The 13,490-nt window shown below is 36.7% G+C and overlaps 1 protein-coding gene across 1 annotated transcript in view; it reads left to right on the top strand.

Moving 5' to 3' along the window:
- SVEP1 (sushi, von Willebrand factor type A, EGF and pentraxin domain containing 1) overlaps positions 1–13,490 on the top strand; it is a 116,351-nt gene that overhangs the window by 66,991 nt on the left and 35,870 nt on the right. Inside the window, exons 23-31 of the mRNA XM_070938573.1 lie at positions 978–1,091; positions 1,502–1,703; positions 2,712–2,869; positions 5,838–6,039; positions 6,932–7,107; positions 7,854–7,978; positions 9,283–9,406; positions 11,564–11,734; positions 12,557–12,730. Of these exons, the coding sequence (XP_070794674.1) occupies positions 978–1,091; positions 1,502–1,703; positions 2,712–2,869; positions 5,838–6,039; positions 6,932–7,107; positions 7,854–7,978; positions 9,283–9,406; positions 11,564–11,734; positions 12,557–12,730 (1,446 nt within the window). The remainder of the gene's footprint in view (positions 1–977; positions 1,092–1,501; positions 1,704–2,711; positions 2,870–5,837; positions 6,040–6,931; positions 7,108–7,853; positions 7,979–9,282; positions 9,407–11,563; positions 11,735–12,556; positions 12,731–13,490) is intronic.

The raw sequence follows: 13,490 nt of genomic DNA, 5'->3' as shown, positions 1-13,490 counted from the left end.
TCTTATCAGGATTGTATGGGTCTTCTCCTATAATGTTGGTTGAATTCAACAGCCAAAGTGTAATTATTATGCACCTAGGGCAAGATGGCGGCTTACCATTAAAATAAAAAGGGAATGATATAAACCTCTCAATTAGAGGAAGCTTGGTGCAGATTGTTCTAAAGGTGACTAACTAGATTGTTTCATTTGTTTATTTGGGCTTTTTGCTGTAGTAATTAAGTACAGCTCTGGATTGTGTCCACACTTTGTAAATGAATGTATGTCCTCTTGATAAAAGCTGAAGGACATGGTACACTAAAATCTATATTATTTCTTTCAATCTTTCGTTTCAGTCTTTCGTTCAATACAAAATTCCTGCAATTGATAACAGTACCAGGTTCTGCTTGCAATTTTCCTAATTAGAAAAGTTTATAATGTAAATAGCATGATGAACCCTCGTTTCCAAATTGGTAACATGAATGGAAACAGCTATTTATTTATTTATTTATTTATTTATTTATTTATTTATTTATTTATTTTATAGGCCCCGCCAATCTTTTATGACTGGGGAACTTGCAAAATAAAATAATAAAAAAGCAAAGATTAAAACAAAGAATCCCATTGTCCAAATAAAAAAAAAGTCTGGAAAAATACAACCATCATTCAGGAAACTCAAATTTCACACAAGGGATCTATTCCCTACTCTGGCTCTATGCCATCTTTTTAGGGCTTGTTTAAGTAGGGCTGGGGTGGGAGCCATATGAATTTGGGGAGGGGGGTAACAATTTTCCAAAGGGCACTTGCCATGAAAGCTAGGGACCACAGCTAGAGAAATGAAACAAGAATGAATAAAGTTGAAAATTTATTACTAATTGCTGTCCTGGAAATTTATACCTCACTGTTCTTAGGATTTTATCTTCTATGTGTAAGTCCATTGTGTGAACTTGTAAATCTGCATGTATACACTATTAATGTTCTCTAATCTTTATTACTTGAAGGCTTACTATGTGAAGAAGATGTAAATGAATGTAGTTCAAATCCTTGTCTGAATAAAGCAGTCTGTGTAGATGATATTAACTCTTACCACTGCTTGTGTCCAGAAGGCTTCACAGGTTGGTCTATTTTATTGATGACCTTCTTCTAATATTTCATATAGCTCTCAAGATGTTTTGTATTGCTTCCAAGATCGTCAAAGAAAGAGGGAATTTTAATTTTCCAGTAAAAAAAAAAAGGATCACATAGTTAGGTGTTATCATGTGTGACTTTCCTTATCGGTATAAAGGAGAAGTCTGTGACATTTTAAAAAAGGACAATATTTTTAGCAATTAATTTAATATATTAGCAAAGTTGATTCTTCGATCTCCAGCCAATGTGTTATATTGAGTACCTACTTCAGGGTTGTTTAAAAATGTATTTGACTAATTAACTTTTTCATTTTCATTCTTTTTAATGTATCCAGAATCTATAAAGTTCAGAAATTACCTGGTGCTGATAACGTCTTTATCCCTTTCTTCCTTCTCAGGTACTCACTGTGAAGCAGAGGTAAATGAATGTCTTTCAAATCCCTGCTTCAACAAAGCTACCTGTGAAGATCAGGTTGCAGGTTTCCATTGCAAGTGCTTGCCTGGATTTATTGGTGCTCTATGCGAAAAAAACATTAATGAATGTCTCAGTAGACCTTGTAAAAACGGAGCCACGTGCAAAGATGGAATCAATGGCTATAGGTAAAAAGATGTATGCATATAGCTCTGAAGATATATAAAGATTTAAGAATGCTAATACAGTGTATTTGTTTGTTTGTTCACTTGCTTGCTTGCTAAAGAACCAAAGTAGCTATCCCTTAGGGCAGGAGGGCCAGATGCATCATGGGCTGGCCACACCCACCCCCGTTTTAGCGAAGGGGAGAAAGTCGTGATACATCACGTGATGACACAAGTTTGACACCCCTGCCTTAGGGCCTAAACTATAACAGAATAACTGCTTTTGTAATCCTATTTCTCTGTTTTAATCTTCATACATGAACTTTTCCTTTTGTCTTATAAGTATGTACTTCTGTAAGTGAACATATCTCCAACACTATTAGTGCCTTAATCCAGGAGCTATGGTCTCTACTGACTGAGTCTACATTCTTTTTTCTATCCAATTTTTTGGCACTCTAGGTTATTGTATTTTCACTTTTTATTTATTTACTCTGGCTTACATGTCATTCCAGTCACAGATTACTTCCATATACAGTAATTGGATTAAAAAGTCTAACTCTGCCTAACTGTCTCTTCCACAGAAATGCATTTGGGGGATTTGTTCTGGATTTTTTTTTCTCTCCATAGTCCTTGGCTGGGGATTCAGCCATTTTTAACTCAGTCTTTCTTTTGCCAGCTTTTTCTCCACATCAAATTAGGTCCAATTCTGTTTTGCTTTCAGAGAGTTATCCTGTTGACAGACAGATGGGCAAGGCAGGCTCCTCAGCCGCTTTATGCAATGTCTTTCCAACATTCTTTAGGGTTGCAAAAATAAACAAGATCCAGAATTGCCAGAACTTGTAAGCATTTCAAATTCAGACTCCACAATTGATCTTTTTTTTTCAACTTCTTACTTACTTAAGCTTTTCACTTATCCTCATATTGGTTCTTCATTTCACTTAAGTAACTTACTTCATATTTCAAGACAGCTAAAATGTAATTGTTCAGACTGTAGTGAAGAAAACTTATTCGTTCTCTTTTGTCTTCTCAAAGGTGTCACTGTGTTACAGGATATACAGGGCCCCAATGTGAAGTGAACATCAATGAATGTGAATCCAATCCCTGTGAAAATCAAGGAACCTGTATGGATGCCTTGAGCTCGTACGTTTGTAAATGTCCTCCTGGCTTTACAGGCAACAGGTGTGAAACAGGTACCCAGGATCAAAGTATTAGCATACAATAGCAAACCTATCTTGGCAACAATTCTGCAGACTTAAACCGAAACCAGATGACTCCCAAGAATATAGCAGACTTTGCAAATCCCAGTATAGAGTAAATAACTACAGTAATTCAATATTGGATTTATTATTATAAATTCAATTTTAAACCAATAATATAAATGTGACACTGAAAAAACATATTTTGAATGTTGTCCAGAATCCATTAGAGTTGGGTGACCACTAAATTTAAATAAATAATAATATTTAGAATCTTACTATTTCCTAAATTGCAATTTCATTTTCTATAAAGTTACAGAGTATTTCTTGTGTGTTCTTCAAGTACTTGTTAATCAGATGGAAAAGATTTTCTTCATTCCTTGCTTTATGCTAAAGAATTGTAGCAACGTTTGTGGCCAACTAGCAAATCATTAAAAATAATATATTATTATTATTTTTTAAACTAAATACTTTATTGTTCAAAAATACTAAAAATAATATAGTCATGCAGAAAATCAATCCATGCTGATTTTCTGTCAGACTATATTACCTAATGTGGTTTTTAAGAGTCAACACTGGCTTGAGGTAGATATTCTATCAGTTGTAAAATTAATATAGTTTGTCCTGGCTCTGGAGAAGAGAAAAGTTTATTGTCAGTGTACTAAATATTCTCATCACTAAAGCATGTTAAATCTCCTACCATTTTTAGTGGTATTTTGAATGGGAAAAGTTTTCTCTAATTCGCTGTCATAAAATATTTTGTTTCATGAACTGTGTTGGAATCCAATGGAATTCAAAGATATGTTGATTTTAATTTAACTTAATTTTCCTTACTGAACTAGATTCTACTGAAGCTCTCCTTTTGTCTATAGTAAACTGGAAGAGATAGGTTTGCTTAACTCCTGAATAAAAGTTGGAGCAAATGTAAAAAAAAATATTAAAGAGCAAGTTCACGCATTTTAGTTGCTATGTGGTAATACTGTGCACCATGGAATGTTAATATCACATGACGGCACTAGAGATTTGAGGGCAGATGGAATGGTTTTCATCCATCAGGGTTAAGTATCCAATTATATGGTATATCTTCTAAGATTCAAGTGTCTTTAGACAGAAGAATAGTGGATATTTTACATTGGACATTTCTATATAAATCATTTTTATAGAAACGTGATGCTTAGTATTTTCTTAGAACTAACCTGTCTATTTTGTTTAACATGGCTATATAATTGGAAAAACAAGAGCCTCCCAAATTCTGTCTTGCTCAGTTTAAAAATAAGCATTTTTATTCTGAACCAGTGCAATGGGAAAACATAGCTCAAAGAACTGAATCATTTAAATCAAATATTTATTACTGTCCTAGACAGTGGTGAAATCCAATTTTTTTTACTACCTGTTCTGTGGGTGTGGCTTGGTGGGCATGGTGTGGCTTGGTGGGCGTGGCAGGGAAAGGCTACTGTAAAATCTCCATTCCCACCCCACTCCAGGGGAATGATACTGCAAAATCCTCATTCTCTCCACACTCCTGGGGGAAGGATATTGCAAAATCTCCATCCCACCCCACTCTGGGGCCAGCCAGAGGTGATATTTGCTGGTTCTCTGAACTACTCAAAATTTCTGCTACCAGTTCGCCGAACTGCTCAAAATTTCCACTACCGGTTCTCCAGAACCTGTCAGAACCTGCTGGATTTAACCCCTGGTCCTAGCCCAGGAAGGAAGGTGGAGTATAGTCAATTGAAAAGCTTAGAAGGTAATCAGAACTAGAAGATAGAAAAGATATATGTATTAAAATGGAAAGTAGACATAAAAATATTAGTTTAAAAGACTCTAAAAGAAGTGGTAGCATTAGCTGATTATAAGAGAGCATTAAAGATGTAGAAGTCTATATTTGACCAATTGTAGAGCACTCTAATATGGCAAACTAGATATTCATCAAGGCTTGTTTATGGCAGAGATTATAATTCAAGGAACTTTGAGTGCTATTGTGCAGAACCTGGCAATATTCTATGTTATAGCAAGGTTGGTATCTAAAAATGGGGAGGTATAGAATTGTCCTATGTGCCCTCGATATTTATTCAGCAGTGGTGAGATGAAGCTACAGAATGTCTCTGCAGTACAGGTGCTGGAGAAGCACATGGTCTATTGTTTCTTTGTATCCAGAGACACAGGGGCATTCTTTCTCCAAGTAAGGAATCTTCCTATATCGTTCAGGGGCAGCTGAATTGAATGCATAACATTGTGGTAGAGTAAAGGCCCTCCAGTGTTTGAGTACTTTGAGTTTAATTAAGTATGCCATAGGGAAGAAGAGTATCTGTATTCACTGGCAATACCGATTGGGGTCCTGGCTAGATCCAATTGATGTTCTGTTTCTGCTATATGCTATTTAGTGAGTACTTTGGCCCAGGGGTGAAATCCAGCAGGTTCTGACAGATTCTGGAGAACCGGTAGTGGAAATTTTGAGTAGTTCAGAGAACTGGCAAATACCACCTCTGGCTGGCCCCAGAGTTGGGTGGGAATGGAGATTTTGCAATATCGTTCCCCCAGGAGTGGGGAGGGAATTGGGATTTTGCAGTATCCTTCCCGTGCCACGCCCACCAAGCCACACCACGCCCACAGAACCGGTAGCAAAAAAAAAGATGAGACCTTAGTTGCCACTGCCTATTTCCCTGTGGATTGAAATCATCCCTCAAAGTTAATGGAACAAGGCCAAGTGTGGGGGAAAGGATGCTTTGAGTCAATTGATGATTATGGTCAGACTTATTTTAATCTCAACTTTCATGAAGTTGGTCTTTAGTCTCATGGTACCATTTGAGACTACCCTTCAGTTTGGGATTTGAAAGGCTGATCTTGGAAATTTGAATTGTGCAAGTTCTTAGGGTATAAAATTGGAGAAGGAACACAGCTAGCCACCATAAAGGTATTCTGATATTGTCAAAGAACTAAACATTTTCCCTATCTGTTGCAGAGCAGTCTTCTGGATTTAACTTGGATTTCGAAGTCTCTGGAATTTATGGCTACGTTTTGCTTGATGGTGTCCTCCCCTCACTCAATGAGATCACATGTGCATTTTGGATGAAATCCTCTGATACTACAAATTATGGGACTCCAATTTCTTATGCAGTGGAAAATGGAAGTGACAATGCATTCTTGATTACAGATTACAATGGGTATATGAAGTAGCTACAGCTTCCAGATCATATGCTTGGGGAAGAGATGCAAACTGTATTTAATTGCTTTTTCAACCTAACCTCTAGAGCAGGAGTGTCAAACTCGATTTCATTAAGGGCCGCATCAGGGTTGTGTTTGACTTTGGGGGGGGGCCAAGTGGGTATGGCCGGGGTGGGTGTGGCCAGGATGCCGAGGACCACGAACGGCCCTCCTGAGCTCCGTTTTTGGCTACAACGGCCTCATACAGCACTCTGCCAGTGAAAACGGAGCTTGGGAGGGCCCTGTGACAGCTTCCTGCAGCACTCTGCTAGCAAAAACAGAGCTCGGGAGGGCTGTGAAAGCCCTCCCGAGCTCTGTTTTTGCTGGCAGAGGCACCTCGGGCAGGTCCTTTGCTGTTTCCAGGGCAGCCCTGTGGGCCAGATCTAAGTACCCCATGGGCTGAATGCGGCCCGCGGGTCTTGAATTTGGCACCCCTGCTCTAGAACTTGTTTTTCCAGTTACACAATAGAGCATTACACATTCTATATTCAGCAAGCAAGGAACCTATAGATTTGTGAACTATTCCTCCAGTCCATGCCAATAGAGGGAAATCTACTGTAGCTTACAATTTATACTATCTTGCACGGCCCATCCAAATCCTTTTGGCCTCTTTCTTTTTCTTTTCTTTTCTTTTCTTTTCTTTCTTTTCTTTTCTTTTTTTCTTCTATTGAAGTTCAGAAACGTCACTAATGCTCAGGCCAGCCATCAACCTTTGCTTGATTATATTCACTCTTACTCTGAAGTATTTCGAATTATTATTTGTCTTGTCCCCATTAGACTATTAAATCTGGTGTGCAGCTAAGCTGTTTCACGCAGGTCACTTCCATTTCTCTTTCTTCTCTTCTGATATAGATGGGTTCTGTATGTTAATGGGAAGGAAAGCATTACAGATTGCCCTTCTGTGAATGATGGCAATTGGCATCATATTGCTGTGACTTGGGCAAGTGGAGATGGAGCCTGGGGAGTGTACATCGATGGAAAATTGTCTGATGGAGGCAATGGTTTATCTGTGGGAACAGAAATCCCTGGTATGTCTCCCTTCATTATTTATCTGGCTGTATTTATTTGCCATGTTATTCTGAGAGACATTTGACTGAAGGGATGTAAGATTCACATCCTACGCAACATAGTAATATTCTAACAATATTAATGAATCATTTAAAGCTATATTAAAACTAGTTTATTGTCCCAAGCATCTAGTGCCAACTATTATGTACAATAGCAATAATCAATAGCCGTATTCCTTGCATTTGTGTGAGTGAACCTGTATGAAAAATGTAGTATCTGAAATCAATCCAAACGTAGCTATCGTAGGATGCAGAAGGAAGCAGCATTTGCTATCTGCTTAGACACAAATAGTTATCTCAACTTTTTTATTTCAAACTGCAACACATTCTTCTAATTTTATATAATTACGCATGAAAGCACCCATTCCTAACTACAGATTATATCAAAATAAACAAATATGTGTTGTAACGTCACAAGCTCCAGCTTTCCATTCTCTTATTGCATAGAAAACACGGGCATAAGGGAGGAGTTTGCATTGCAAAATTTCATTCTTGGCCTGCTTATTCTCCCCATGGACATCTATGATTAAATGAATGAATTGTGAAAACCACATCTGAAGAGCTTAACATTTATATACAATGTCTATATTCTGCCCCCCTCAGCAATCTGCCTTATGGTATGAAGTTTCTCCTAGAATGACAGTGCTGAATTCAAGTTTTTAGTTATCAAATGCACTAGCTCCTTATTCTGCTTTCCTTATAAATAGGTGGAGGTGCATTAGTACTTGGACAGGAGCAAGATCAAAGAGGAGAAGGCTTTAATCCAGCTGAATCTTTTGTTGGCTCAATTAGCCAGCTAAACATTTGGGGCTATGCTCTGCCTCCTGAACAGGTAATATATTGACTCTAATTTGGTTTTACTGAAAGTTCTGTTTTATTAAAGCTGCCTGCTATGGGTCGAACAGTATTGGAGTATACGTGCCAACAACCAATTTTTAGCTATATGAATTATATAAAACTAAAATTAAATACAGAATAATCAGTAAATCCATTTATGAAGATTCTTCAAAGGGATGTGTTCATGGTGAACATTACAAACAGAAAAGAACAAGGATGGGCCTTTTTGTCTTATTTTCCTTTTCATGATGCATTCAACTGTACATTCACTACAGAGGTGGGTTTCAGCAGGTTCTGACCAGTTCTGGAGAACCGGCAGTGGAAATTTTGAGTAGTTCGGAGAACCGGTAGTAAAAATTCTAACTGGCCCCGCTCCATCTATTCTTGCCTCCCAAGTCCCAGCTGATCGGGAGGAAATGGGGATTTGGCAGTATCCTTCCCCCGGAGTGTGGTGGGAATCGAGATTTTACAGTATCCTTCCCCTGCCACACCCACCAAGCCACGCCCAACATGCCATGCCATGCCCACCAAGCCACATCCACAGAAACGGTAGTAAAAATTTTTGAAACCCACCACTGATTCACTAGTGACCGAAAATTATTTTGTCAATTTCTATAGCTTCCAGATCAGCTGTGGCCCCTCTGATATGACCAAAAGCAATTTGCTATTGATGTACTTCTTAGCAATAAAAGGGCTTTTCACTAAATGGCATTGGAGCAAGAAATCCTAGGCCTATTATTAAGGGGGAAATGGAAACGGAGAAGAAGGGGTTAACTAAATCACCTTGAGCTTCTGGAAGAAAGGCAAACAAATGAATTGAACTGAATTAAGATATGTGAGAGAAACACAACATACTTTGCAAAACAGAGTGGTTCATGATAATATAGTTTTATATCTTTCATCTTTTTCTAAAATAATACATGTAAAAACTTAAAGCAAGGGTCATTGCAAAACCCTGATCAGCCATTTTAAAATAATAAATTATTAAAATGAAATTAATTTCATATACTTATGTGTCTTTAGGTATGTGTATATATATAGATGTCTACACATACACACATACATATATGATAATCCTCCATTTTTCTTAATAAAATCTATCAGTTTATCAGGAAATTTGTTTTCAGTTGTAGAGTTTTTCAAGCGTATCTGAGATTGAAAACTGCTACAAAGTGTTTGAATGGAAAAATGTTTCTGTCTGAGCATTTTGTGTGTATGTGTGTATTTTGCATTTGCTTCAACTAATTGCTAACAACACAGACAAATACATGTGTATCTTATTTTTTCTTGAATTCTAAGGTGAAGTCCTTGGCTACATCATGTCCAGAGGATCTCCAGAAAGGCAACGTATTAGCTTGGCCAGATTTTCTTCCTGGGGTTGTTGGAAGAGTGAAGATAGATCCCAGGAGCATATTCTGTGCTGGTTAGATCTTTTGTTCTCTTTTAAAGCCTTAATAGAAGTATCATACAGTTGCATTCAAACCATGTTCAGAAAAACTGTGGCCCTGAATGAAAGATTTCGGGAATGTCTCAGAAAATCAGTAATGAAAATTATTTATCTTGTAACAGGCAGGTATAATGAAAGAGAAAATCAACAATATTGATATTTCTGACTTTCCCTTGCAACAAAAAGCATACAAGTAGTCCTCAATGTACGACCACCCAAAGTTTATGTTATTAAGTGAGAAATTTGTTAAGTGAGTTTTGCTCGATTTCACGACTTTCCTTGACACAGTTGTCAAGTGAATCACTGCAGTTGATAGGTTAGTAACCTGGCTGTTAAGTGAATCTGGTTTCCCCATTGATTTTGCTTGTCAGAAGGTCGCAAAAGGAGATCACTTGACTCTGGGACACTGCAATGGTCATAAGTATGGCCCAGTTGCCAAGCATCTGAATTTTGATCACATGATCATGGGGATGCTATATAGGTCGGAACTGAAAAACAATCGTAAGTTACTTTTTTCAGTGGTGGTGCCACTTTGAACGGTCACTAAATGAACTGTTGTAAATTGAGGATTACCTGTATTCTAGGACAGCAATCCCCAACCTTTCCGGCTTTGCAGACCGGCAGAGGGGGAGGGGGAAATTGGATGGTTCAGCGCAAGCATGTGCACCCACCACTCATGCAAGTTGAGTTCAGACACAGACGTTTGCCCCACTGTTTGTGCGGCCCAGTTCCGAATGGGCCACGGCCCAATACTAGTTGGCAGCCTGGGGATTGAGGACCCCTGTAATAGCATACATTCTTAATTCATTAGACTATAATGAGTAGCCAATATTTCATATGGAAACAAGAAACCAGTCATGTTATACAGTAGAAAAATGGAAGAAAGGGAGAGCTATTAAGGGCAAGAAGATTTATTAATATTTTTGAAACATAGTTTAATATATTTAAGGGAACAGCTTAAAAACATAAATATTACTAATAACATTTTAATATAATTCACTCCTCTATAAAGTTTGTAGTAAATATTTAGCTTAGTTGAATATGTTTTAAGTTAAATGTTTGTGAAATAAGCTATTTAATTTCAAATAAATTAATTAAAATAACATAAATTATGAATATGATTTTCTATTTCATGTAAGTGTGGTTCAAGAATAAATTCTAGCATAGTAGGTTTTTAATTATTCCAATTGTTCCTATTAACTATAAAATGCATCCTGAAATTCTGTCTGTCATTCCACATTCTTATACTACACAGAGTTCTCAGAACAGGAGCGTTAGGGAAAATAATTCCCTGATAGCACATAGAAAAATGTTTTAAATTTACTGGTATTAGTTCTGAGGCATGAGGCTAAAAATACAATTATCCCCATGGCCTTGCATGGATACACTTGATCATTCAATGACTGGAACATTCAGTCTTAATTCCTCAAATTCCAGTGTTGTGTAATAAGTGTTCATTGGGACTTCAAGCAAAATATTTATGGTTTCCTGCATTAAGAATGTTGAAAGCATGAAATTTAGGACTGGGTCATAGGGAAATATTTCTTGGCCTTCATGAAACAATCATTCAATTTTTTCTTGATTCATTATTTGATTTTTGTTGTTACTGGGTTTTTTTGTCATTTTTAAATATAAACATTGTTTTAACTTAAGTATTGAAATGTAGAACACTTCCTACTTTAAGAGAGCTTAGAAATATTTAGAGATTTAAGCAGGTAGCTTATTTAGTACAATATGAGGATCGTGAATGATGAGTACAGAATTGCAGGATTTAAAGTTGATTTTTGTATGTGTGTATAAATATTCACAACTCAGTCATGTTTCCCTTATTCTCTCTTATCACATAGATAAAATATAATCCTCAGAATCTTCTTTCTCTAAAAAATGGAGTGTTGATTTGGCAGTACAGTGTAGTGGAATTTCATTCTAATGGAAGGGGGATTTGTTAAATAAAAATGTACATAATTGTGTCAGATTAGATCATTGCAGTACACAAATTACATTGTTTATAACATCACACAAATTATCATCACAGAAATTGGGTCAGTTGCCTGCAAAATCCACTGTAAATGGTTCAATTGCTCTATGGGGATATTATATATAAATTGTGCATATATGTTGATTTGTTCACAGATTGTCAACCTTTAGAAGGATCCATTCCCCACCTGAAAACTTCATCCGCTACTTTAAAGCCAGGATCAAAAATCTCTCTCTACTGTGATCCAGGTTTCCACATAGTGGGAAATTCTGTCCTGCATTGTCTAAATTTAGGACAGTGGGCACAACCTCTTCCACATTGTGAAAGTAAGCAGCTATTTTTGTAACAGTTTTAACTTAAGGATATACAGCACTGTTGTTCAGAAGTTCCTGGACATAAGCTAAAAAAAAAAAAAAGTATTGAATGGATGTCACTTAGGGACACCCAAGGTAGTTTTTTTAATTGTTTTCATATAATCTAAATGTATTGTTAGTTTACAGAATAAATTTGTGTGTGTGTATGCATATACATATATATGAGTATATGTTAGATCAGGGGTCACCAACCTTTTGGACCTCAGGGACCACTAAAGTCATAATTATAAATCCTGCGGACCACTAATATGAATTTTTTTAAAAAATAAATAGTATTTAGTGCAATATAAAAGATGCAAATAATTTTTCTGCGGACCACCAAAATTTTCTCATGGACCACCAGTGGTCCATGGACCACCAGTTGGTGACCGCAGTGTTAGATGGTGCATGAGATGAGATGTTATCGTATTCTTGAGGGCTTATTGGATTTATTCTTCATGACCATTGTAGCTTTTTCAATGTTTTGTTGAGACTGTTTCCACATTCTTTTTAATGTATTTTTAGCAGCAAATTTTGGAAGCGGTTGCTGCTTGACTACAATCGGTACAAAAGATGAAATTCGAAAAGCAAAGGAAAGCACACAAGCACACTTTCTTCTTTAGATTTCAGCCATAGACATTGAAGTTTGTATTATTAACATAACTAAAAATAGAATTATATTGCCACCAGGAACTAGAACTTAAGCTCATGAAATCCATTTGAAGAAGTGTTTAAATAAATATGCCTCATTCCCTAATAGGTTTATATGTGAATTTATATACTGTTTGGGTATAGGAATCAGTTGTGGAGAACCTCCACCTTTAGAACATGGATTTTATTCGGCTGAGGATTTCTTTGCTGGAAGTTCTGTAACCTACCAGTGCAACAGTGGTTATTACTTGTTGGGAGACTCAAGGATGCTATGTACAGACAATGGTAGCTGGAATATTATTTCACCATCTTGCCTTGGTAAGTCCACATAGACCCCATGGTTAATATCAAAAGCTAAATCTATGCTTTCCTGTCCAATTCTAAGGATTTTGTGACTATGAGTGACCACAGGCATGCAAGTATCATTTCTTTTATCACGATGGATACCTAAAAAGATTCTTGGGATTTCTCAAGTCCTACATGTTCCATAGGATTTATAAAAATACTTAACTTGTGAAGGAGTTTAAAGCTCAGGTTCTCAGCGGTATATACAGTTTTGTGGGACTTTGGATTCTGGTAGAAAGGAGAAATCATTATTTATTAATTTATGGTCCAAGACCAAACCAACAAACATTAAAACATATATAGTAGTTTAACCATTTAAATATATAAATTACGTAGACATCAAAAACAATCAAATCTTTGAGGAAGGTACCAGCCAATTCCCTACAGATAAAAAAAATCACTTCTGCCCTACATATATTTAGCTCTTGCCAATCTAGCAATTCAAAAGAATGCAAAAGAGAGTAGATAAATAGTACCATTTTGCTAGGAAGGTAACAGTGCTCTGTGTTTTGCTGCACGCTTCACACTACAGCGTGATGTCATGATGGCTACATGACCATGGGAATGTCTTTGGACAACATTGGCTCAATGACCTTGAGATGGAGATGTGCACTGCCCCCTAAGGTCAACTGATTAGCAGAGTAAAATCTATACAGACTCCTTTACTTACATAGATTTAGGAATAGGTGACTTAAAAGGAAAGAAATGATCTCTTTATTATAAGAAAAATAAA

This window comes from Pituophis catenifer, unplaced genomic scaffold (genome assembly GCF_029215685.1).
Source record: "Pituophis catenifer annectens isolate HBS135680 unplaced genomic scaffold, rPitCat1.0.hap2 SCAF_2, whole genome shotgun sequence".
In the NCBI taxonomy this organism is placed as follows: Eukaryota; Metazoa; Chordata; class Lepidosauria; order Squamata; family Colubridae; genus Pituophis; species Pituophis catenifer.
The sequence above is the reverse complement of the archived record's forward strand: the minus strand, read 5'-3'. Positions and strand labels throughout refer to the sequence as shown.